The 23,541-nt window shown below is 41.5% G+C and overlaps 1 protein-coding gene across 1 annotated transcript in view; it reads left to right on the forward strand.

Annotated features, from left to right (window-relative positions):
- Window positions 1–23,541, forward strand: part of UBXN4 (UBX domain protein 4) — a 63,185-nt gene that overhangs the window by 15,839 nt on the left and 23,805 nt on the right. Inside the window, exons 2-5 of the mRNA XM_060257225.1 lie at window positions 688–790; window positions 1,974–2,002; window positions 7,447–7,565; window positions 8,059–8,197. Of these exons, the coding sequence (XP_060113208.1) occupies window positions 688–790; window positions 1,974–2,002; window positions 7,447–7,565; window positions 8,059–8,197 (390 nt within the window). The remainder of the gene's footprint in view (window positions 1–687; window positions 791–1,973; window positions 2,003–7,446; window positions 7,566–8,058; window positions 8,198–23,541) is intronic.

Raw genomic sequence — 23,541 nt, forward strand, 5'->3', positions numbered from 1 at the left:
AGATTCTAGATCTAATCTGCTTTATATTACCCTTCAGTTGCTGTTTCAGCCCAGTTAACACTAACAAACACCAGACCCCAACTTGTGATCCTGTTAATCTGCTAAAAAACATTTCCATGACTGCATATCAACTCACTGCCCACTTTCTCTATATTTAGGACTGCTTGCCATTCCATACTGTTGTCTGATGAAGTGTGCTTAGAGCACACGGAAGCTTATATTCTGAATAAAACTTCATTGGTCTTAAAAGTGCAACTTGACTCTTGCTTTATTCTATGTTAAATTCTAGTTTAGCAAACATTAATGATGCAATACATCTGTTAAATTCTGAGATGTCACAAAAGCTCCTTTTTGTTTGTAAGAGCAATTTTAACATTTAAAATGCATCCTACCATATAGTTAAGATCCATTATAATAAATTAGTACGTATATTTTATAATAAATAAAATTCACAAAAATAAAATTGTATCCAAGTAAGTTGCAGGTCTATATTGTGTTATTTAGAAAGTAATGGGGAGGGGGCAGAACTGTATTTCTTTAAACAGAACCCTGAGAGTGGGTTGTTTGGGCTTTTCTGAACTCTGTGATGGCCCTTGCCTAAAAACCATTAGCTACTTTGCCAGTAGAATTGCATTAATTAATCTAGATCAGCATGTATGAAAAAACCTCCTTGCTATTTATCCACAGGGGATGATGAACAGTCCACAGAGATGACTACCAGCTGGGAGGATGAGAAAGTGACTGAGGTGGCGGCAGATGGCTTTGTGGCCATTAAAATTGATACTCAAAGGTTTGGCAACTTCTGCTTCTGCTGTTTTTGCTGCTTAGTAGTAATTTATTCTTTAAAATACCACGCTGTGTTCAAGACACAGTTGTTATGGAGAGACCTTGCATTTGGAGAACTTAAAAAAGTTGAATGCTAAGAAAACTAAACTATTACTATACATTTACATGATTCTCGTTCATGCCTTCTATTGTATTATTGTCATCCAAAAATGGTGGGGGCATGGCTCAGAAGTAAAGCAACTGCTTGCAGAAGATCCCATTCAAGTCCCTAGCATTTCCAATTATAGGATCTCTTTTCTACCTGAGATGAGCGAGAGTCATTCTCTGTCATTAGACTGCGCTGAGCTGAATGGATTTTAGCTCACAGTAGCTTCATATAGTCATAAAATAATATCTTGCTGATATTTCTCTTTCTGTTTGAAAAAGTTAAAAAATATAATATAATCTAAAGACTCATGTCCCAGCTATACATTACAAACAGAAGTGCACCTGCTCCTTTTATTCTGCAAAAAGCTGTATCAGGAGGTGATAATTCAGATCAGAGAAAAAGATGCAAAGTGATCAGAGAAACAGAAGCAAACCCTTTGCTTACTCACCATTTCTCCAGTCCAAATCATGCCTCTCACTCACCCAAGCAGATAACTTTCACAGAACATCAGATTTTTTTGTGTCTTCTTCCTAGCAAGGAAGAAAAGCTAGTCAGCAGCAGGTTGAAACAAAGCAACTGCAAGAACAGCTTAAGTGTTCTCTCTCTCTTCTTTGCTTTTGATGACCCTCTTCCTACACAACTTTATCAGGAAAAGGACTCTATACATAGAGTATATAGTTTGACCCTCTAATGAAACGTATTTGCTCCTCCCCTTGATTAACACTTTTTACTGGATAGTGTTGTAATATGACTTTTTAGGATATGTGCAGTGAAACTTTAGATGATGAAAATTCATATAACCCAGTTTCCTTTCACTATTCCCTTAGAAAAAGAAGCACATGGTTATATGTAGTATACAGACCATTAAATAGTGGAGTTCTCAAAGTATGGTGTAAATCCACTGTAGTGGTTAATAGAAACAAAAAAAAATTCCTTGTGATCTCAGAAAGATTGTTCAAGTTTTGTGTATAATGTGAAAAATTTATGACATTTTGGACTGTTAGTTCTATTTGCTAATCTAGTACTCTATTTTACACAGTGAAGCCTGCCTGCAGTTCTCGCAAATCTGTATCCTTTGTTCCAAAAATACAAGATATAAATGAACCAGTGCAGCTGTACTGTTGTGCTATCTTTGGCGTGCTTCCTTATGATAGGGCATAAATGGCAAGATGTTGTCCATACTCTTTGTGGCAAAATGAGCCTGCTTTGATTTGCAGGCCTCGCTTCTGCCTTGCCCTCCTTGGGGTTCCCAACTCCCCTAGAGGGGCTTTTCCTTTCTCCCAGTAGCTGCCAGCACTTGATCAATATAGGGGCTTCCCGCTGAGAGGATCAGTACTCCCAGTTCCCCTTCCAGGCTCAGACGCCTTGCCTCAATGTCTCCCACTAACCCAGTGCTTGGCTACCACAGGGACAGATTAATGCCTTGTGTGGCCCTGGTGGAATAGCCAGTTGCCAACTGCTTTCCTTCCCCCTCCTGCCCCCCCTTAAAAATATCATTTCCCAAACAGTGGGGATATATGTGATATAGAGAACTACTTCCAGAATCAAAACTTTAAAGTATTTATTTAAAAAGAAAATAATGTCAAGCTTATTTTTTAGCACAACACCAGAGTGAAGTAAGGAAGAACAATTGGTAAAATGCAAATCCTCTGTCCTCTTTCTATACATGCCGTTCCAGATGTTAAAATATGACAGGCTGTTTTAACTTAAGTTACATCTCCCTACCAAGTTATCATTACCTTGAGGGTTAGTGCAGCTCTCTAGACCAGCCACATGGTCCAAAATGGAGGTCTGCTCCTAACCTCAGACAGGAAACCTCAGCTTAGCATCCAAAGGAAAAAAAGAGATCCTTCCCCTTGCAAGGCAGTTTTGTGTCTCCTCCCCCTTGACACCAGTTAGCCCAGGTTAAGGCTTCTTTTCTGTTGTCTCTAGAATTTGACACCTTCAGTTATCTATTCCCTGACAGAAGAAGCGGGGGGGGGGGGGGGAGGAAAGTGATGCCTGACCATTAGCATATGTGTGCAGGTGAGCTGATGTACCAGCAAATGGACTTCCTCCTCTGACAAGAGAAAAAAACCTGGCAAACTGCACAGGGAATTATTTATTTGTTATTATTTATTTAATTAATTTATATCCCGCCCTCCCCACTAAAGGCAGGCTCAGGGTGGCTCACAGATTAAGGTCACGCAATCAGATCAAACAAGACAAAACAACAGTAAGAACATAAAAACATAAGAACAATTATTAAAACATCAACAGGTGCTAGTGCAATAGTTTCGGAATTAAAATTCCAATGGTGGCAAGTAGCTAGATGGTTGATATTAGATGTTCTAAGAGGTCCCAGGATCGCCATAGCATGATGAGATAGATCCGCTGGTAGTATTTATGGGCCTGTTTCGTTGCTGCAGGTGTTGCCATTATGAAAATGCCTGGCTGAAGGGTGCTGTTTTGCAGGCCTGCAGAACTGTAAAAGCTCTCACAGAGCCCTGACCTCCTCCGGCAACTCATTCCACCAGCTAGGGGCAGCAAAGGAAAAGGCCCTAGTTCTAGGTGATTTAAGCCTAACTTCTCTGATGCTGGTTTTGTCAGCAGATTTTGAGACCCAGACTGAAGTGCTCGCTGGGGCATATGCAGGGAAAGTAGAGCCTAGTGCTTTTATGCTACCCAGAGTTTCCAGGATGCACAAATAGAACAGTAACAAGGAAGAGCACAGTCTGCTAACTAGTCCAGAGTCAAGGAACCAAAGATTCAGTCCAAAGGTTGGGGAAAAGGAAGGCCTAGATTTCAGGGTCCAAAGCTTGAAAGCTGGGATACAGGATCCGGATTTCTCGTTGGAAAAGCAAGCACAGATTAAACAAGACAAGGTGCAAAGCAGCAAGGTAGCACTCTGTTCACTGAGTGGATCAGCTCAGAGAAGGGGTGACAAGAAAGGTTTCTTCCACACCAAGCCTTGCTTAGGATGTTCTTTTTAACTGCTTCTTTTTGCTGACTCATCCCCAAAGCCCAGGTGTCACTTCTTCCTGGTGGATTCCTTACTCTCCAGGTGTAAGTCCTTGCTGCTTTCTATCAGCATCTCAGTCCTAATCCTGTAAAGACTGTGCTCCAGAAACCAACATTTATTTATTGGAACTTATTTTATTTACTTCTTTTTGTATCCTGCCCTCCCTGCAAACAGGCTCAGGGTGGCTAGCAAGCAAAAAAATAGCATCATAATATACAATAATCCATTATAAAACAATATCTGTATAAAACATTAAACAATATTAAAACCATAGTATATAAACATTGATTGCCATTGTGCCATTAGGCAAGCGCTCTGTCTTCTTTCCAAAGCTATCAAGTGCTCCTTCTATGTTCCACTGGCTCAGGAGAGCCTGGTGGTGACTGAGACTCTAGCTGCTGCGTCTTTTCTGTCATCTGCCAGAACAAGCAGCCTGGTCATGGCTGAGAAGCATTCTTGCTTCCTGATGTTTCCCCTGTTGGGTCTGTTTCTTGGCCCAGCTTGCTCAGGTGGGTATTCCACTGGGGTGAGGCCTGACTCCTCTGATTCTTCCTCCGATGAGCAGGTGACAGCTGGCTGGCCCATGATAACAACAGAGAAACTGGTAGGGCCCAGCCCCATGACTTCCTTCAAGTAAAACAGATTTTTCACACACAAAAATAATGAAACATGACTCTCTGTGTTCAGTGTTGTTTCGCTTCCCACTACCTCATGCAAATACAGATTTGACTTTTTAATTTGAATCATATGCACTTTAGCTTTATCCCCTCCCTGATTTGCAGATAAATAGATGTGTATGTATCCTAGGAATAGTATCTTGGAAGAAATAAATAACAGTTTAGAAAATGCCAAGTTTGATTGGCATTGTCAATATGTATTAATACTGAAACAGTGAATTTTTAGAAATAGCAAGTGGGAACCGGCAAGGACTTGCAGGGGCATCTCATTTTCCCCTCCCTCACTATTTCCTCTTTCCCTTCCCTGAAATGTATCCGTAGCCTCTCACCTTTTGCCTTTTCCTGATTCCTTTTCTCCTTCTCAGCTTTGTCTACCCCTTCATCTTCAGCTTTTCCTCCTCTTCAGCAGCTTCTGTCTAAGAGTACTGTGCCAAGTTATGCGGTGCCTACTGCTGGGCCAGCCCCTCCCCCCCTTGCATGATAGGGAATTCTCAAGGATTTGTAAGGGGGGGCATATCATTTTCCTCTGTATCTGCTTCCCCACATTATTTCACCTTTCCCTCCCCATATCCTCTCCCCTTTTGCTGCCCTGTTCTTTCCTATCATTTATCTGCCATCTTCAGCTGTTTACTTCATTTATACCCCATATTCCTTCACAGAGGGGACCAAAGAAGCATCATTCTCCTCCTTTATACAATCCTGTGAGGTAGGATATACTGGTAAGTATGTGACTTGCACAACATTGCCTACTGAGCTCCATGGAAGATTTAAGCCTGGGTCTCTCAGCTCCTACTCTGAAGGTCTAATTGCTACACCACACTGGCTTTAATAGGGTAGCTGCTGTTGAAGGGTGGCAAGCATCCAAGCCTAGGTGAATCATGCAGTTGGGTGGTATCATGTTAGCTGTAGTTGTTGCCAGGCCTAGGCTTAGTAAGTCCTCCCTCAAAGGCCAAAATAGCCCTGGAAAGGGCCCTACCCCTTCCCCCTATCTTTTACTGACAGAAATCAAGACTAGAATGCTATGGTCACCTAGCAACTGTCACTGAAGACTTCTGTTTTTTTAAAGCTATAGGCATTTTATCATTTTGATGTGGTTTTTTTAAATTCCCCCAAGATACTGTGTTTTAGGTTTCAGATTTTTCTGCAAAATTGATACATTTTTCAGGTCTGTAGAAAGATGTTGTGTCCATTCTGTTCAGTTACCTTTATTGGCATTAAAAGAGAGATAAAAGAGAAAATATAAATATAAACACATACGGAAAAAAGTAAAGGTTAGTCACATATGCATACAAATAGATAAAACATGCCAGCAGGAGTCAAGATAAAAAAAATGTTCTAAAAGGGACTAAAATCCATAGAAAAATAAGTCAAAATCAATCTGTCAAATACAAGTTTAAATTACAATACATTACTGCATATAAGAAGAGCAGCCTGCAAAAACTTTGCCACAGCATCAGTTATGTTCCCATCAGTGTTGTTCAATAGATACAGCAGTTTATATGAATCAGGAAGATCTAAGATACTATCAAGAATTGATGATAAAATGCTGTGGTGAATATTAACATAATAACAGCATTCTAATAACACATGAGACACTGTTTCAATGGACCCACTTGTACAAGGGCATAGTCTATTGGCAAAAGGTGTACTGTTAAATCTCCCAGTTAAAATCGCTGAAGGGAGGGCATTGAACCTAGCAAGAGAAAAGATTCTTCGTAATGCTGGAGTCTGAAGTTGGTAAAAATAGCTTACAGGAAAGCCCACAGTGGGCAAGATCCCTTGACTTGTAAGCTGCATTGTACAGTTCAGATAGCTCTACCTCAAATAATCTGTCCCTTATTGTTCACATTGCCTCTGATTCTGAAAGGGAGAGAAGAAATTCAAAGGAGATATTCAGTTCTTAGTTTGTTTTCAATATTGACCAGCCACGGGGAAAAGTTAGATTCAGTCAAGAATTGGGGACAGTAACCATTCACAGCTCCAGCTACTGGATTTAAGTATCCTTGGATTTGGCTGATGCCTATTAGAATATATACAAGTGGTAACCCGCAAGAAACTTGTGGGGAGGGTGCATCCCTCCCACCTTCACTCCCTTCCCTCTCCCCCCCCCCTTCTCAAATAATCTACCGCCCATTTTGGTGTGGGAAGAAATAGAGGGGGAAAGATTGACAGAGAAGGGGAAGAGGAGAGAGAGAGAAGGGATAAGATTGTCAGGCAAAGGGAGGGGGAGAAAGGGGGTTCTTTCTCCCCCCGTCCCTTGCCTGACAATCTTATCCCTTCTCTCTCTCTCTCCTCTTCCCCTTCTCTGTCAATCTTTCCCCCTCTATTTCTTCCCCTCCCCTTCCCTGACAGTGTGACCCCCTCATTCTCTCCCCCTTCTCCATCAGTCTCTCCCCATATTTCTTTCCTCACCAGTTTACTATTTGTCCCTCTTCTCACCTTTTCTGTTAGTATTTCCTCCTCCTCTCTTTCTCCATCCTTACTTTTGGCCCCTTTAGCTGCAGCATCAGGGACAGGGCTCCTGGGAGCCACTGCATAGGTTTTGTTGTTAAGTATTCTGCACATGTACAGATAAAATTAGTGTTCTGGGGGAAAGTGAGCTTTTAAGATTTTTCTACAAACCTGGGAGGTCCCCCAAGTTTGGAGGAAAATCTCTCTTTTCTCTCAGTGTAAGCCCAATCCAAAGATTTAGATATTTGCAGATCTGCTCACACTTCAGAAATAGGTATATAGATGATTGTAATTTTTTTTATTTTCTAGTTTACTTTTGTTCAGTATTACAAATATGTGTTTGTGTGTGTATATATATATTCTCCTTAACTATTACCATATAGATCCTGTAGTGTGTGTTCCATCCAGTTTCTTTATAGGAGACAATGGAATCCCTTTAGAAGTAGTTGCTGGCAGTGTTTCCACAGAAGAACTTATTACTAGAATTAATAAAGTCAAACAGGTAACCAGTGATGACATACCTGCTTATTTCTAAAAAAACCAGTGTTTTCATGTTTAATTTGTACAAGTCAGAAGAAGTTATTGGATTACTGAAACCTCTGTGATATGGTTTGCTACAAGAAAGTATTTTTAATATCATGGGTGTTTTGCTTAGTTACCAGTTTAAACTAAAACACAAGCTTTATTTAACTTCCTGTGTTAATAAATGAGTTGATGAACTGGGTATTCATTGACTCATTTATTAACATTGGAAGTTAAATAAAGCTTGTGTTTCAATTACAAGAGGAAATGAAGAATTGTAGCTTCTTGTATGCAGTGCTGGGCAATTTTGTTCTCTGTATACCTGGTCTTTTTGCCTGCTTTCATTTTGTTCTAATAAATATTTATTCTACCTTTTTATTCCTGCTGTAATGCCCATTGTTTTCATTTTGTTTTTTCACCAAAAAGCAATGTTCTTGATTTACAAAATCTCTATGTATACTTTTCCCCCTTAGATGCACATGTTAAAAAATGAAGCATTAGAAAATCCTGCATCATGTTCATCCTCTCTGTATAATGTCACAGATGATTCTGGATCACAGACATCAGAGCCTATTGAAGCACAGCCTGAAAGCCTGCATGTATTTTCAACTTGTAAGTAATAGTAGTTAATAAAGTAACATTTGAAATATTTCAGCATTCTTAAAATCCAATATGTAATCTAAAAGGTATTCCAGCACTGTTAATTCAGCTGTTCACTTACCTGTAACAAACCATTCTCTTATCCTTCTTCTTGATCTCCTGTTGTTTTCACTTATGTACACCCTTCCTCCTTCATGCTTTTGGCTGTCCCCACCATGCTCCTCCCTCATCTAGAAAGAGTACTTCAGAACTACATCTCCTGCACTTAGAGGATCAGGAGCACAACAGAGTGAAAAGTGAAACCATGATGAATAGGGTGGACAGCATGTTTCCTGCGTATTAAATATGTATGGACATGTTTGACAATGTCAGTTATGGGCCTGATTATACATTAATTTTTTTAGTGTAATTCTAGGTCCAGGAAATTGCTTTTTAAAGCAAACCAGAGGCTGAGTTTGGCTCAGGCCCAGCATGAGGGGAGGAGTGGCTTCTGCCTTCCCCATTTCTCTGAGCCAAAACTGCCTGGAGACATTATACTGCATGGGCAGCTTCAAAATTAGGCAAATAATGGCCCCTTGGGCTGTTTCAGCTCCTTTCCCCTCATATCAAGCTTTTGAGTTGAATTGAGCCCATGCAGTGCTGTAAAAGCAGTTCCTCATAGCAGCTCTGCCTCTGAAGGAAGGATGAGGCCAATTATTTAAAAAACATAGTACATAGCTTGGCCTTAAGTGCTTAGTTGGTTTTTTTTAAATAAAGGACCTGGTAACAAAAACAGAAGTGTTCATAATGGCAGCTATATGTAGTGGAGGCATTGAAATTAGTCACATTCTTGCCTACTTGGTTTCTTTTTCCTACTTTCTTTTTCCTTTACTTTTATCCAATAAAAGCTCTATAAAGCATCGATCTTGAGCAATGGATAGTTGTTACTCACTTATCATCCAGTAGACAAAAGGAGTAAAAAAAAATTCTGACAGGAATCCAAAAAGAACTGCTAGAGTTCTTTTTGGATTCCTGTCAGAAAAGGATAATTAAGTCATAGGAATATACATCCGAATGAGCTTGCAAGCACAGTAAAATATAATGCCTCCTGAGATTAGTATACAAAAGACACTCAGGAAGGTTATGTGCTATCATGTTGATCTTACCTAAGGGACATTGGCAGATTCATTCTGAACAAGGTAAATGTATGAACCCGCCCCTCATAACTGATGAGGGGAGAACATTTAGTCTAGCCAGAATGAACACCCTTAACAGGCTTTGGGAAAACTACAGATAGGTGTAGGAGGGAAGAAATTTTGGAGGTGGAATACCCAAAAAAAAATGGATGAACAGTTATGGTCAGTAGTCAGTTGATTTTACACAATTTCTCACCAAAGCAAATGCTGCATGAAAAACCAGGGCCTGGTTAGAGTCCAGGTTAACATCAAGAGCTGATAGTTTCTCAAAGACCATCATAAACCACACTGACCTATAAGAGTCTTCTTTCAGGAGTGCCAGGTAGCCCTTGGTGCTCAAGTATTGACTTAATGAACAGCCTAAACTCTTGTAACCAAACCCTTGCTTCAAGAGCAAGTTGGCTCAGTTCTGAATGGTGAGCCCCACAGCTAGCAATTTTAATAATTTTCACAGAAAATATTTTAAAAGACGGTCAGTGTTTTTATTTATTGAGACAATCATTGTGGCTACTCCATAGAATAATAGGACTTGAGCAGCACCTGGCACATAGTTTCCCCTTCCATTTTAGAAAAAGTTTAACATGCTGTCGGAACAGGTTTTTGCTTTTCTCCTTACCAGTGACTTATGAGGTTAGATATGAAAAGGATGCCCAAATATGAAAACTCCTTCACCTGCTGAATCTCTTCTCCATTTAGAATCCATCTGAACATTGAAGGATTCCTTTATTCTTTTTGTGAGAAAACAACTATTTTAGTTTTCTGGTAGTTTATTTTCAGATCTTCCTTAACACAATATTCCAAGGAAACTTTTAATAATTTCTGCAAAACAACTCTTGTCCAAGAGAGCGCAGCAGTAATCAGCGTAAAGCAGAAGTGGAATATTGCAATTGGCCAAATGGGGTGGATGACAAAACTCATTAAAGAAAGTCAAAAGATCATTCATATATAGGTTGAACAAAAAAGGAGCCAAAAGGCAGCCTTGCCTAACCCCTTTATAAAGATTAAATGGCTCAGTCAGCTCATCAAGCTATCAAAATAAATTATGAAAATACAAATATTTATCATGGTGTACACATTAGCAAAAGATAAAATAGGTTAAAAGGAATGGCCCAAATATCAGACTCTTGAAACTTTTTACGTAGAGATAATAGTTACGCGTATACGATTGGTGAATATATATCCTATGATCAATAGACTATATATATGTTTTGGCTTCCTAGGACCTTCCTTAGTGGTCAGTATTACTATTATAAAACACCACACACCTAGAAATAAATATATGAAAAAAAGATTTTCTTTAAAGCCAGGTGTTGCTTTCTGGAATTGTCAAAAGGGAGAGAAAAAAGGGAAATTATTACATTACAAATGCACATAATAATCTCATACAAAATTCAGAAATGACCAAAAAAAATTGTTACCTCATGTGATGTGCAGTTATTAAAAGTTTACACAGTAGGCCATGGATATTCTCTCATGGTAACAGCACATGCTGTCAAATTATTCTACACTAAAATGATAGACAAATGAAAATTATATAATTGCAAGAATTTATAATAGTATATATTATGCAAATGATTTTTCAGTCCAATATTACTTAAATTAGCCAACCAACTTGGTACCAAACATCCAATGTGTCTGGATGTATGTCACTTCCATCAAAAGTAGCAATCGAAGTTACACACTGCTAATGTTACATCAATATTTAGTAGGACCCAGGGATGATGCAGTCATAGCAGAAGGGGGTGAGGAGGGGAAGAGAGAGCAGAAAACTGAGGCGGGGACAAAAGGTCAGTACTACCAAATACACAATGACAGAGGGGTGTGTGTGTGTCTTTTCTCAAAAACAGCAGGTCCAGTCAGTTTCATTCAGTCCCTGAGGAGTTAATGTCTGTAGATGACATATTCAAAATATCTCTCTTTTCTGAAGAAGTTTAAGCATGCTTGAAGATGTAGTCTGACTTGTTTCTATAATCCAGAATCACAGTTTTTCTCAGTGTCCAGAGTCAAGATAGTGGTTCTTTAATGCAACTCTTATGCATACAGATTTTTGCTTCAACTGGTCTAGGAGTTCATTCATTTTGTTGCAAGGACATCATCTAATACAATAAATTACTCTTCTAGAATTGCAGGTACAGAAAGAATTTATAAAGAAAGTTCTGGTATAGGAAGAATTTTGGAAGAATTTTTTAGTCTCAGCACAAGCACATACATCAGACAGCAACATGCAACATATCCTTTATGTGTTTGACTCCTCCTCATGCAGCTGCTGTCCTTCAGTTCTGGAAGTCTCTGAGGTTTTTAGCTTTCTTGGTTGTGAATAAAGGGAGGTTTGGGCATCTAGCAATGTTGGCTAGAATGTGCCAATATTTATTTGTAATAGTCTGTTCTGGTTTAAATGTGCTATGTAGGTTAAAGGTATAATCTATCCACCCTCTGATTCTTAGCTCTAGAGGTAAATAAATATGTTCTGGATGTATTGTAGGCTCTGTGGAGAGCTCTTTTCAAAATTATAGAAGAATAGCCCCTGTTAAATAGTGGCCAGATTCAAAGATTCTTTAGTGCCCTTCCAAATCATAAAAATATCATCAATAATCTTTTATAAAAATGATACATTCTCCTTCAGTGGGGGAAGGCATCCAAACTGGTTAGGTCACACCCCCTTTCGCTCCAGGCAGGGCTATGCAATTTTTTTTGATACGCCTACTTAGGGAGAGCGAGGGTGCCCTTCCAATTTCAATAGCCCTGCTGCTCCAGGAGGGTCGTTAGAGACTAGCTCTACCTCTTCAGAGGAAAGATAACACACACACAGCAAAAAACCGAACAAAACAAAAGACCCTCTACTTGTCAGATGGAGAGAAAATCCACCAAGATGGGCTCAGTTCAGGAGCTGCTGGAGAGGAAGGAAAGGGGGCAGGAGAAGCCATCCTCGTCTGACGCCTCGGGCAAAGGCGATGGGCTACAAGGAACAGCTGCGGTCCCAAATCAACAGCTGGGCAAGGCAGGCAGCTCCGAGGCCTCGGGGCTCAGCCTGCTGCTTTCTGCAAGCACCCCCCCCCCCCCACGAGACTCCCAGGCTCAGAGGTCTCCGGGCGCACAGGGAGGAACGAGGACACACAGTGCAGTGGGCTAGAGACACCTCACCTCATGCCCATTCCTGCAGCCGGAGCTAAGGCTCTTGAAGGTGGTGAGTCTTCCCTGGTGGTCCCTGGGCAAGACCCATGACTGATTGGCCTCTCCGTTTATAGGACTCCCTGACTCCCTCCTATGGCTTCTGCAACAGCTGTGCAAAACACAAATCTGCCGCCCACGCCATTTTTTCCCTATGGTCTACCACCTAGTGACTGGATGGGAAATCAGTGGAGAGCAGCCTGGTTTCCTGCTCCTGTGGCTCCCCCTGCGGCCCTAGTGCCCCAAGCTCACACCCAGCCAGGAGAACAGAGGGATCTGGCAGAGAACAAACATGACAGGCGGTAGCGGTCTTCTAGTGAGAGCTCTGTCACTTCCAGCTGCCATAGGAGGCGCAGTGCCTCGTCCTCCTCCTCAGCTTCTGGACCTGCTGTGTCATCAGCATGATCTCCACAGAGGGAGGGTCTTAGCAGGAAGAAAGCTAGGAGACCTCTGAGGAAGCACAGGCTGGGTAGAGAAGATTCTCTGACCCCCCTCCCTCCACCTAAGAGAAACAAACATCAGCCACACACCTTAGACTCTGAGGCAGAAGGCAGCATGTCAGTCATCTCTTCAGCTACTGCAAAATCTGACAAAGAGGAAGGGGAATCGTCTGGAGAGGAAGTACAGCCTAAGGAGAGCTCTACCAGGCTTTTCCAGCCAGAGCATTATCAGAGGCTACTGGAAAAAGTGGTGTCCACTCTTAACTATTCTATCGAACCAGGAGAAAAAGAGAGTTCTAAGGCTACAGCCAATTTAGATGAGAGAGGTTTTAAGAAGCCCAGTAAGTCCTTAGTTGCCTGTCCTTTCCCAGAAAACTTGAATGAGCAGTGCCTGGGGGTGGCACCACTCTGCAGTCAGTGGCCAAGCGCCTTTATGTCTTGCCAGATAACACCATGGAGGATTTAAAGGTACCTCTGGTGGATGCCCCGGTGGTGGCACTACATTCTGAGGCAGTGCTGTCTAAGGATGGGGACAATGTACTCAAGGACCCAGTGGACAGAAAGAATGAAACCGTCCTCAAAAGGGCACATGAGGCTGCCTCTCTTGCAATTAGAGCTTCCGCAGTTCTCTCAAACTTTACCTGTGCAATAGTAGTCTGGGCTGATGATCTCCTCCTACATCCAAACGTAGACTCCTTAACATTTAAGAGGTCTTTACTGAAGATCAAACGGGCAGCTCAATTTGCCTCTGATGCTTCCCAAGACGCCATGCAATATTGTGCCAGGTCACAAGCAGCCAATGTGGTGGTAAGACGAAACCTCTGGTTAAAACAGTAGAAGGTGGATCTTCTCTCCAAATCCAACTTATCCACAGAAAAGTTCTCAGGACGATTGTTGTTTGGAGAGGGTCCCTTGGAGAAGGTCTTAGTTGAGATAAAAGAGAAAAAACGTGCCATGCCATCTACTTCCACCAATAAGGAGAAGGAATACAAGTCTAAGTCCTTTCAGTCCTTTCGTTCCTTCAGACCTGCCTACAGAGGAAGAGACTATAAGGACCTCAGAGGTGGACGGCACTCTTCATACATTCCCAGATTCCAGAGAAAGCAGTTCACAGGCCCCAAGCACCGTGACTCAGGAACCCAGGGGAAGAAGCCTTCAACATGACGCCAGGATAGGTGGCAGGCTGCAGAAGTTTGCACAACAGTGGGGAAGGACCACTCAAGATCCATGGGTCCTTTCTATTGCGGAGAAAGGCTACAAGATTCAGTTTACATCACTTCCCCCACACTGTTTTATACATTCTCCAGTACCACAGGATCTCATCAAGCAAAACCTTATGCAGGAGGCCATAAAGCACCTTTTGGAGACTGGTGCTATAGAGACTGTTCCAGTCGCAGAGCAATTTCAGGGGTATATTCTATCCTCTTCATTGTTCCCAAGAAATCAGGCGAGTGGCAAGCCATCTTGAACTTGAGAGATCTCAATGCCTGGGTGGTACAACAGAAGTTCTGTATGGAGTCCCTGCGGTCCATACTCCCAAGCTCTGCACCAAAATGATTTTCTGGCATCCTTGGACTTCAAGGAGGCCTACTTACATGTTCCAATCCACCAAGCACACCGCAAATATCTTCGGTTTGCTTTCAATGGACAACACTACCAGTACAAGGCTCTCCCTTTTGGTCTGTCCTCTTCACCCCGAGTGTTTACAAAGATCCTTGTTGTCCTGATAGCGACCTTGAGGAAAGAGGGGATTCACACTTATCCTTATTTAGACAATGTCTTAGTCAGGGCCAGGGACCACAAGAGGTGCAAAGCAGACATCAACAGGGTGGTCCAGTTTCTACAGGAACATGGCTTTCTCATAAGCTTTCCCAAGAGCCATCTAATGCCATCGCAAATTTTCACCCATCTAGGGGCTCAGATAAATACCCAACAGGTGAAGGTCTTCTTGGCAGCAGAGAAGAGAACAACAATCAGGGCTCTGATTGTCTTCCTGCAGGCATGGAGGAAGGTACCTCTGATGACCCTAGCATGACTGTTGGGTCTGGCGATTGCAGCTATAGACTTGGTGCCATGGGCAAGATTCCATGCAAGAACTCTACAGTGGCTGCTTCTTCCATTTCAGAACGACATCAGGAGGAATAAACATCAGTTAGTCCAGCTATCCACAAAGCTGAAAAGCTCATTCACCTGGTGGAACAGTCCAGCAAACCTGGCACGTGAAGTTCCCCTGATACAGAACCCACAAATTACAGTAATTACCGATGCCAGCCTGTGAGGTTGGGGGGCTCATTGCCAAGACAAGGTTGTACAAAGACATTGGAGCAAGAAGGAGAGACAAAACAGCATAAACCTTCTCGAACTCAGGGCAATTTGCCTGGCATTGCTGTCTTTCCAGGAACTTGTAACGGACAATATGACTGCCAAGACCCATGTAAATCGTCAGGGAGGAACAAGGGCTCTGCTTCTACACCAAGAGGCTGTGAAGCTCCTAGGCCGAGAGACATCTCACAGGTTTAAGTGCTCAACACATTCAGGGAATTCTGAATACACAAGCAGACTGGCTGAGTCGAGAGGATGTGGACCCAGCGGAGTGGTCTCTGAACAACCAGGTGTTTAAGGATCTTACAGAGCATTTCAGAGTGCCTCAAATGGACCTTTTTGCCTCAGTCAAGAACTGCAAGGTGCCTCGGTTCTTCTCCTGATTCACCGAGAAAGAAGCAGATGGATTGGATGCTCTACACCTCAACTGGTCTTCCCTCCACTTCCAATTCTCAGCAGGGTGCTGAGAAAGGTCAGGGAGGAGAGGGCAGATGTGATTCTCCTAGCCCCCTACTGGCCGCGGAGACTATGGTTTTCAGAACTGATCCAGTTGTCAATCACAGAACCATAGAAGCTTCCAGTTCGGTTGGATTTAATTCATCAGGGCCCAATCTACCATCCATGGGTCAGCCATAGCTCTGGCAGAGGTTGTCCTTGAAAGGGCAGCTGCTGTGAGAGCCCTCTCCAGCCCCACCCACCTCACAAGATGTCTGTTGTGGGGGAGGAAGGTAAAGGAGATTGTGAGCCGCTCTGAGACTCTTCGGAGTGGAGGGCGGGATATAAATCCAATATCTTCTTCTTCATCCGAACCCCGGGTGGTTGCAGTTGATGGCATGGAGACTGAAGGGCAGGATTTAGAACTCTCAGGTCTGTCTAAGGACATTACATATATCATGTTCCAAGCCAGACATCCAGCCACCAGACGTATTTACAATTTTACTTGGGCTGCTTTCCACACTTGGGCTCTGGGTCAAGGGGTGGATCCAATGAAACCACTGAGTTGTGACATTATTGCCTTTTTGCATGAGGGATGGAAAAAGGGTTTACAGCCAACACTTTGAAAAGGCAAGTGGCTGCAATAGCAGCGGTCCTGAGTAACCGGGGTTTGGGGGGGGGGTTGGCTTCAAACAAACAGATCAAGAGGTATTTGAAAGGTACATCACAGCTGGCCCCCCCTTTTCAACACAGGTTCCCAGTATGGAATTTATCAAGGGTCTTAGCTCTTACTAAGCCCCCCTTTGAGCCCTTATCTTCCATTGAATTAAAACTCCTGTCATGGAAGGTGGCTTTCCTAATTGCGGTTACTTCTGCTAGAAGGGTGTCAGAGCTGGGAGCTCTTTCTGTGCGCAAGGAGCTTTGCACTGTCTATGAGGATTCTGTAGTCCTAAGGACAGATCCAACCTTTGTCCCATAAGTAAATTCCCCTTTTCATGTAAATCAACAAATCACACTTCCGTCATTCTGTCCAAACCCGGTCCATCCATGAGAAAAACAGTGGCATAAGCTGGATGTCCATAGGGTGCTCCTAGCATATATACAGAGAACTGCTGGATTCAGGCTTCTGATTCTCTGTGGTATCATATGGGATTCAAAACTTGGGGAAATGAGTGTCCAAAGCTACCATAGCATATTGGATAAAAAGCTGTTTAAAGGAGGCCTATGAGGTTCAGGGTCTGAGGGCACCTCCTGGTATAACGGCACACTCTACCAGGGCAGCTGCTACGTCAGCTGCTTTTTCTACCAGAGCCCCAACTGGGGAGATTTGTAGGGCAGCCGCATGGTCTTCCTTTGCCACCTTCATTTGGCACTATAGGATTGAACAACAGTCTTTCATTGAGGCTACCTTTGGGAGAAGGGTCCTCCAGCAGGTTGTTAGCAAGTGAACCCTAAAATTTTCCCACCCTGTGTCTTCGTTACATAACCAGTTTGGATGCCTTCCCCCCCCACTGAAGGAGAATGAAACATTGGATTACCTGAAAGTTTCTTCTCTTCAGTGGAGCAAAGGCATCCAATTTACCCACTGCTGTTCTTGTGATGTTAATGTTTTAAATTTTTTTTTAAAAAAAAACCTGCTTAGAATTGTTCATAGGGAAGGAGGTCATGCATACAGAGGATTGTGTGTGTTGGGAATGGCATAGAGAAAGGTATATTCTCTTGTTACACATCTTACATTATTAAAGCTTCATTCACAGTTCAGGTATAAGTGGTATTGGTAATTTTTTTAGCTAGGCTATTTCACGTCTGGAAGGGCGCCCTCGCTCTCCCTATGTAGGCGTATCCAAAAAATTTGCATAGCCCTTCCTGGAGCGAAAGGGGATGTGACCTAACCAATTTGGATGCCTTCGCCCCACTGAAGAGAAGAACCTTCAGGTAAGTCCAATGTTTCATTTTTGTATATAGTATTCCTTTGGAGAACGAATTTATTTTCTAGTCTTTATGCCAATAAAGGTATGAAATTGAATTGATTTTCTAGTCTATCCATTGATAGATTGGCCAATTCAGTTGCAGATTTGCATCCTGTTGCAGTTCCTGAGACTCGCCAGAAAAATCCCCCTTGGAACTGGGGGAACAAAATTCTTTATCGCTCAGCAATGCGAGAGAGAAAAGATGTAGAGGGAATGGGCTGCTCTATTGTTTTGTCTTAACACTTGGGTATTAAACTAATTTGTTATGAAGGGTGGATCTGACATAAATGAGACCTTGTTGGGCCAGGCCATGTGCATCATAACAGATAATTCCAGGTAGTGGAGATATAAACTTTATAAAGGACACAAACACAATTAAAAAAACCCCTTAAAACATGCTTAAAGTACTAGCATGCTTGCAATATTGTGGTCAGTATCTAAGCAAGCTCTCCCTCCCCCCCCCACTTCCTCCCCAAGAGAGGAGCATCGGCCAGTGGAAAACAGGAAAGCAGAGGCTTTGCTCTGTAGCTTCTGTGCAATTGCGAAATCCTGGCAAAGCAAGCTGTGACACAGAAAGCAAGACAGAGGGAGAAGAAACTAGACTTGCTCGCAAACCTGATAGGAGTCCTCTGGGGGCCTGATCGAGCCCCTGGGCTGCATGTTTGACACCCCTGATCTGATACTTCCCATAATACATCCAAAGCTTCATCCTGTGGAATGTTAGTGTACAGAGAAATCACATCTAAAGTTGCAAAAAAAATCCCTTCTGCCTGTAGTTGTAAATATGCGTACCGTAAGTAGTTTGAACAACTTAAGGAAAAGGTTTAGATATTGGGCCAGAGGTTCCTGAACAGACCCACATCCAGAAACTGTTGGTATCCTGGTAATGATACATGGCTTTGTCTATATAGCCTTCTGCTATTCCCTCCTCCAGAGATCTGTATATCTTTCTTGATTAACTTAGATGGATTTTCTATGCTCATACAATGTGCTACATAGTTCAGTGCTTCTGTATTGTATTCCTCTCTGCCCCACACTACTCCTCCACCCTTATCAGCTGGATTAATTACAGTACCACTTCCCTGCCCTAGGTGTTTTAATGTTTGATTTTCTACTTTATTTAAATGATGCCATACTGGTATTCTGGTATTTCTTCCTGTTCCAATTCCTATATTTCTTCTAGCACCAATTCTTAAAAAGCTAGTAACCTCGGATTTTTAGTGACTGAGTTGAATGTAACCTGGGTTTTAAATTACTGTTTTTAGGGTCTGTATCACTATTCTCTATACTTTTTTTTTTAGAGTCAGCCAGCCTAATTTTCCTAAAAATACTATGAATTTCCACCATAAACTGGAACAAGTTGTGTGGAGGTATAGGGATAAAAGACAGGCCTTTCCTTCATACTGCAAGTTCCACCTCAGTCATTTGTACTTTGGAAAGCCCTTTCCTCTTGTACATGGGTCTGGAATCTTGGGGTACAAGAGAGCAATCGGAAGCAGGTCTACTCTGAATTCTACTAAAGTCTATTCGATGGGCCTTACTCCCAGGAAAGTGCTCTTAGGATTGCACTGAAAATCTCCTGCCTGATTTTAGTTCCCTGTTGTGCCCTAAAAAATTATCCTCTCTCCTCAATAGTGAGTGGTTCAAACTATCCTGAGTGGTTGTAAGTGCTGAATCTGTCCCTGAGATTTTTATCCAAAGCTGAACTATAGTTAAGGTGGTATCAAAGGAAACAGATTTCTTGCCACTCACAGTTTTTCTGTAAAGACCAATTATAAACTTTACCCTCCTCATAATCCTTCAGGTCTCTGAAAGTTATTGAATTTGGCCTCTTTCAATTCCAAAAATTATTTATGTATATCTGTATCCAAAGAATAATAATAATAATAATAATTATTATTATTATTATTATTATTATTATTATTATTATTATTAAATTTTATTTGTATCCCGCCCTCCCCGCCTAGGCAGGCTCAGGGCGGCTAACAACATTCAATAAAACATTACACAAAATACAATGGTTAAAACAGCATTAAAATTATAAAACAGCATTAAAATTATACATAGTTAATACATATCTTAAAACTAATCCAACATATATAATCTATAACTTAACAGCAGCAGAGATGTTCCGGGCATTGTCTATCTATTTACATATTTAAATGATGGCAAGAATCATTGAGGAGTCACTTTGTTGAATCCTCCATTTGGCCATCCTCTGTCAGCAGTCCGGAAAGGCCTGCCTAAAGAGGATGGTCTTGCAGGCCCTGCGGAATTGGTCTATATTCAGAGAGTTCTCTCTCATTTAGACTTTCCTTGACCTTATCTTTAAATAATCCAGTTTCTTTATCTATTCGTACTATTTCCATCTCAGCTGTTTCAATCAATAGGATCATAAGATCCATTGAGGATGGAAAACCACCTATCTTTAAACTTTCATTATGTGGGAACGTACCTGGAGCTTTATTTATACATAGTCGTTTACGAATAATTTTATTTTACAGTAATCTCTCAATGCTTCTTCACAAGTTTCTATTTTCATCTTCTTAAAGTAACCTTTCTTAAAATTCTCCATGCACTAGAATTGTTAATATAGTTCCCAGAATTGAACAGAGGTGATTTGATTATCCAAACAGCTAAATATACTAAATTTTCTATGTGCCATGATATAGCACCAAGAAAACCCCTGCAAGTCTGACAAAAAAATGAAAAGGCGGAGGGGGGGGGGGGTCAGCCCAAGATATGGCTGTGATTTATGAGGGTCAAGCTATCACAATAAATTATTACAAAAATACAAATATTTATTGTGGTGTACACATTAGCAAAAAATAAAATAAGTTAAAAGAAATGTTCCAAATATCAGATTCTTTTAACTTTTACACACAGATATAATAGTTACATATATACAATTGGTGGATATATCTTAGAACCAATAGGCTATCCATGTAAGTTGTAAGGTCTACGTGAGGGTGCTTCATGAGACAGATTGTGCCTTATCAATTGTGCCTTTATCAATTGTGCCTTATCAATTGTAGTGTGTCGCAACTTTTCCCAGAGTCTTGTTCTAGGGATGGTATCAGAAGGCCCGTTCAGATCAATAAATTCTACATAAAGGGTGCCATTTGGGAAAGTAGAACTAGACAATGGTCCAAGGTTGAATTATCCCACCTGAACTGTATCTGCTCCTAAGTTAAGGCATCTAGCAAATATTAAAAGTATAGTCTGCACAAGCAAGATAATAAACTGATTGGATGATAGCCGCTTGAGTCCAAGCATTGACCCTTCTTCTTTTTGCCTTTTTTCTTTTGGTTATTTATTTATTTGTGTGTATGTGAGTGTGTGTGCACACCTGGAATTCATGGCGACTTCTGTTGACTGACCCCTACTGGGGGCATGGAGGATATTCAGACAGAAATAACAATCTTACATATAAAAGGTGGGCAGTAAATTAGCATACAGAATAATGAAGATGTTTTTAACAGATTAAATATTTTTGTTTTGTTATTTCTGTTTCCATTCCATTCTGTCTGAGGAAATGTGCATGCACATGAAAGCTCATACCCTAAATAAAACTTTGTTGGTCTTAAAGATGCCATTAGACTCTAACTTTGTTCTCAGAACAAGTATAGTATTATTGCTCTTTAGCTCCCTATATTTTTACTGTGGTTCTGTTTTGATAAGCCTACTCTCTTTATCAAACCATGTACCTTAATTGTTGGGGACCAGAGGCCTCACCAACGGAGCTAAAGGCATAATTTTACAGTACAAGGGCTTGAAGAGGCACAGTGGCCTATACAAAATAACAGAGCTCCTAGCTTCATAAGACCCAAGTAATGATTTCCTTAAAGATAATACTTCTGGTGAGGCCATCATATCTTCGGCCAAGTGAGCAGCATTTTCATTCTAGCGGATGTGACATAAGGAGTTCTGATTCTGGGCTGTACAGTTTTGCTTGCTTACAGAGAGTTTGTCATAAGGTATAGTCATGTACAAAACAAGGAAGCCAGCCAGTGAGCTGAGATCAGAAGAAACAAGTAATCTATAACACTAGCTCCCTTGAAGCCCGAGAAGGTATAATCTCCTCTTGGATCGATTCTCTGCAGCCATTCAAGATTACTAAATTCCTTTGGATAGCAACAGTGGCCAACTTCAAGCCATTGGCAAGAAGAGGAGGAGGAGGAGTTGGTTTTATACTCCACCTTTCACTCAGAATCTAAGAGCAGTTTACAATCTCCTTTCTCTTCCCCTCCCCACAATAGACACCCTGTGAGGTAGGTAGGGCTGAGAGAGCTCTTTCAAGAACTGCTCTTGAGATATCAGCTCTGAAAGAACTTGTGAATGATTCAAGGTCACACCAGCAGGTGCATGTGGAAGAGTAGGGAATCAAACCTGGTTCTCCCAGATTAGAGTCTGCACTCATACCCATTACACTAAACTGGCTCTCTGGATTACATCTTTCAATGGCCGACAAAACCACCAGGGACTAAGGAAATTTTCATTGTTTAGGACCATGCAGTTTTTTGATTAAATTATCATTATCAGCCCTTATTCTTGCATTAAAATCACCCACTAAGAGGAATGAATTTTTTGGGATGTTGCTTTTAGTTTTATTGAATATTTCCTCCAACGAGGCCCATTTATTATTTAAATCATGTGAAGTTGGAGATGGCATTTATACTGTGAATAAAATTATAGAATGGGACTCCAGTGTTGACTACTAAAATCCAATCCTGTGCCATGGATGGGCAACGCCATAGAAGTTAGACACACTGGCCCTGCTTGAGGATGGCCCAAAGGGCCTTTTGGTGCACTCAAAGCTGAATAACCAGGATATAGATCTCAACCACCATCGAGGTCTTCTGGATAAATATATCAAAAGTGGATAAGAATATCCTGGTGTCCTCACAGGAAACCTTGGAACACCAGCCTTCCACATTCCAACTTAACATTCTTGTGAAAGGAGGTAGTCAAGCTAAGGGTTGAGTCCTTCGGTCAGCACTGAGGTTAACAGAATGAATTATAATTATGAGTTCCAGGGGAACAGAATGACTTCTCACTGTCTTTTCAGATAAGGCACATGTGGGTAACTGTTTATGTGGGGGTATTTCACAGGAGACATTTTTAGCTGGGCAGGAATTCATTTCCTCATAGGGTTAGATTGGGGCTAGGTCTCCAATTTTAACAAACCATTGTTAGTGTTCTTCTCTACAGGAATGAGGTGAACTAGACTACTACCCATTACCATCACTAGCCTGGTTCTTAGTAATAAGCTTCAAATTTTCTTTAAGATTCTCCAACCTGACAGTGATACTAATCTGTTCCACTTTCGGCAAGCCACAAAAAGATGCATAATGCTGGCATCTGCCCTATCCAATGGCTCATCCTTTAATAAGATTGAAAATGCGGAAGTTTTTTTTAAGGGTCACAGGCAGTTCCTTATTATTCATGCCTGAATTCCTAGTTGTTGAGATCAAGCTTGGAGCTAAATAATTTTTAATTGGGGAAAGATCAAATAAAGGTCATGTACAATGCCTAGGGATTATTTTATTCCCCTTTATTGGTTGCCAGAAGTTACTTAAAGTAGGGTTTCATGAGGAAAAGTGGTGTTGGTGCAGAAGAATGGAAATATCTTTCAGGGGTCGTCACCAGCAGGGTACCGACCAGGAAGGGCCTTCTTCTGGCTGCCACCATTCTGGCAAGGATCTGTCGGAGGTGGCCCAGAGTACCCACCCGAAGCCTGTGTCTTCCTGCTTAATAAAATACCGTCTAGCCATGACCAAAGAGACATGAGGACCCAATAACAATATAGCAATAACGAGTTTATTATAAGTGCTCAAAAACAACAA

Source organism: Heteronotia binoei, chromosome 16 (genome assembly GCF_032191835.1).
Source record: "Heteronotia binoei isolate CCM8104 ecotype False Entrance Well chromosome 16, APGP_CSIRO_Hbin_v1, whole genome shotgun sequence".
Classification (NCBI taxonomy): Eukaryota; Metazoa; Chordata; class Lepidosauria; order Squamata; family Gekkonidae; genus Heteronotia; species Heteronotia binoei.